This window comes from Labrus bergylta, chromosome 16 (genome assembly GCF_963930695.1).
Source record: "Labrus bergylta chromosome 16, fLabBer1.1, whole genome shotgun sequence".
NCBI lineage: Eukaryota > Metazoa > Chordata > Actinopteri > Labriformes > Labridae > Labrus > Labrus bergylta.
In genome coordinates, this window is record NC_089210.1 from 708,954 (window position 1) to 712,144 (window position 3,191).

The 3,191-nt window shown below is 56.7% G+C and overlaps 1 protein-coding gene across 1 annotated transcript; it reads right to left on the reverse strand.

Moving 5' to 3' along the window:
- Positions 1–647: 647 nt before the first annotated feature.
- On the reverse strand, positions 648–2,946 carry grin2ba (glutamate receptor, ionotropic, N-methyl D-aspartate 2B, genome duplicate a; the record flags this gene model as incomplete). Its single annotated transcript, XM_029282667.2, is given in 19 exon segments — positions 648–728; positions 730–774; positions 776–970; positions 972–1,010; positions 1,012–1,092; positions 1,094–1,120; positions 1,122–1,172; positions 1,174–1,275; positions 1,277–1,405; positions 1,407–1,455; positions 1,457–1,533; positions 1,535–1,711; positions 1,713–1,829; positions 1,831–1,954; positions 1,956–2,050; positions 2,052–2,147; positions 2,149–2,205; positions 2,208–2,609; positions 2,611–2,946. Coding segments are annotated over 19 exon segments (2,280 nt in total), but the record flags the coding sequence as incomplete, so codon positions are not given.
- Between the last annotated feature and the right edge of the window lie 245 nt (positions 2,947–3,191).

A 3,191-nucleotide genomic window follows, 5' to 3' on the forward strand; every position in this document is an offset into this window, starting at 1 on the left:
AGGGGGGGGGGGGGGGGGCTCGTCATGTCCCGTGTGGCGGCTCGAGTGGAAGTGACCATGTCTCCTTTCTGAGGTGACATCGGGGGCAGATGGGGCAGTTCGCTCCTCTCTCAGACGGCCGTCACATCGCACCTCGCTCACACGTCTGAGATCAAACCGAGATGAGATGTCTCGTCTTCGCAGTGATAACCGAGCGCATCGACTTCTGCCTCTCTGGTGGGTGAAAGAAAGGACTTGGAGTTGAGTGCGTTTGTGGCGTTAAAGGGGGGGGGGAGATAAAGGGGTTAATCAACTGTTACTTTGGCCAAATCTGAGAGAGCGCTTACATCCCCCTCCTCCTCACGGCGTCCTGAATCTGAAGCACATTTCTTACAAAAACCTTCAAGTCTCCCTCTCCCCTTTCAGACCCCTCCCCCTCCCTCTACATCGTCTTTCTGTCCCCAATGTGGGCCGAGGTCGCAGTGCATGGACAGTGTCTTTAAAATCATCCCTGATCTCCGTACACTACATGACGACTCCTCCCCTCCTTCCCTCCTTTGCCTCGCTCCTTCCCTCCTTTGCCTCCTCCTCTCCTTCCCCCATTTTGCCTCCTCCTCTCCTTCCCTCCTTTGCCTCCTCCTTTCCTTGTTCTCCTCACACGTCCCGACTCAATGCTGGACAGTTTTCTCATACACATGGCCATTGCTTCCGTTGAAGGGGCGAGGGGGGCCGACGCCCAGCATGGACCCCGTGGTGGTTCATCCCACCGAGGCTGAGCTCTTTCGGGAACCGGGGGCGCCACGTTTGACATCACTCCGGCCGAGGCGGACGCCGGTAGATAAGACGTCGTACTCATCTGGCTTCTGAAGTCACTTCGGCTGTTTTTGGCGACTTGTTGCTGCTGCTGTTGCTTTTTCATGTAGTATTGTTTGGCGCCGTGCATCAGACATTGATCGTCGCCAAAGGTGGGTATAAAGGGGTTTTGGTTTACCCCGGTCAGGGTAAAGAGATTTAGATAAAGAGAACCCCCCCTCCGCCTCCTTCCATCAGAGACCGATCCCTGTCTCTCGTGTCTCTCTCTCCGATGGAGCGGCGGTGGAGTCCGTCTCCGCCCCCTGAACAGGCCAAACGGCGAGCCGGGGTCCTTTCCGGCTCTCGCCTCCGTAAAACAAAGGGTCCCTGTCTCTTTCCCGCTCCCTCCTCCGATCCACCATGGCGCTCAAATATGTGTGCAAAGGGGCTTGTGCCGTCCATGTAGCGTTCTTTCTCCTTTAAGCTAACGCTCCTGGGCGGGGGGCAGCATCCCTCCCATTCCCGGACCCCCGATCCCCACTCCTCCAATCCCCATTAAACTTCCCATTCCTCCCGATTCCTCTTTCTGAAGGTCCACAAATGCGTCATACGAGTGCTGTCGCCTCAGCGGTTTTGCCAAATCCCCCCTTCCTCCTTTGCTGGCCCTGAGGTTGAGTACGGAGGGCCTACCCCTCCCCCGCCCCCTTTTCCTCCCCCCATCTGTTCCAAGAGGTGGTTGTTGTCCTCGCTGATGTCATAGAGGGTTTCCTGTCTGCTGCTTTTTACAGCCCTCGCAGCGCATGCAGGTTGCAGAACTGGGGCGGCTGCCTCCCCCTCCGGAGGTCCCGCAGCTCATACCTCCACCGTACCCACTACCATGAATGGACATCTGTTTGCCCCCACCGCTAGCCCGACAGTTCCTGCACTCCCACTCTCCCCCCCGCCAGCCCAGATCCTCCACCACCCTTAGAATCTGTCTTTTTAGGTTTGCTCTTAAGAAAATCATCCACAGGGACCAGGGTGGTGCAGGGCGCCACGCCTCCATCTCTGCTCCCCGGGGCCATCTGTGAGGTCCACATGTTCCCACTGAGGGACCCCCTCCTTGGGCCGAAACTGGTCCAAATAAAAATCCCTAACGCTCTCCTTCTCTCTGAAGACGTAGGAGTTACCCTCGTTGTTCCCCGCCACCACTACTTCCTCTTTTCCGTTCAGGGGGTAAAAGTGGCGGCGAGGCCGAGCGGTGGCCGTGGTAGTGGTGGTGGCTGATGTGATACGGTTTCCCTCCGGTAGCCCAGCTCGATCTCGTCCAGCTCCCGTCTGGACTTGGCAGAGGCCGGCCTCTTTTTCAGGCTATCTCGGTATTGTTTGCGTTTTTTTGGCATTACCCTCCAGGTTCCCGTAGGTGACTGTGTGCGTAGAAATGTCCGACACATCCCCGAGCGTATATTCCCATCTTCCTCGCCACGACCTCCACAGTAGTTATGTCCGGGGATGTACGTGGAGCTGGAGGCGCCGCCCTTGAAGGAGAACTTGCCGTACAGGTCTGGCAGACCTCCCTTGAAACTCTGTCCTGAGGGAGGGGTCTGTCCGGACAGCAGGTCAAACTTGCTCATGTTCCTGTGAGTCAGAGCCGAGCAGGGCTGCGTGCTGAAGATCGGCGCCACGCCTCCACCCAGGCTGTCACAGTCGAACCATCCCGCCCTCCAGAGAACTGCGCTGCCCAAACTTGGCGGTCTGTTGGGTGGCGGTCCATTGAGCCCGAGTGCCGATCCATGGTGGTGGAGGTAGTGGTCCTGGTACAGATTACTGTCCTTCAGGTGGATGTTTCCAAACGTCCTCGTCCACCTCGCTGATGTAGTCGCTGAACATGTTGTCGTCTGGTATGTACGCCGGCTTGCAGTCCGAGTGGCCCGCCAAGCTGCGCCGGTGCTCTGATATGTCGTACACGGAGGATTCTCGCCGGATGAAATCCAGAGCGCTGTGTGGCGAGCCGTTCACCCCGGACAGGGTGGCCATGTTCTTAGCGGTGCGTAGGAGGCGCATGATGTTGGAGTGGGTGTTGTTCATGGTGGCTGACGGCGAGTTGAGCGCAGAGCTGCTCTTCTCCTCGATCTGCACGCCGTGGATACAGCTGTAGATGCCCTGTGAGGGAGAAACAACAAGAGGAGGCGTTAAGCGTGTGAAGGTGTGTGAATGGATGAGTTAATACTGATGGACTCTTTACTCAGCAGCCTCTACCATCAGTGTGTGAATGTGTATGAATGGATGAGTTAATACTGATGGACTCTTTACTCAGCGGCCTCTACCATCAGCGTGTGAAGGTGTGTGAATGGATGAGTTAATACTGACGGACTCTTTACTCAGCAGCCTCTACCATCAGTGTGTGAATGTGTATGAATGGATGAGTTAATACTGATGGA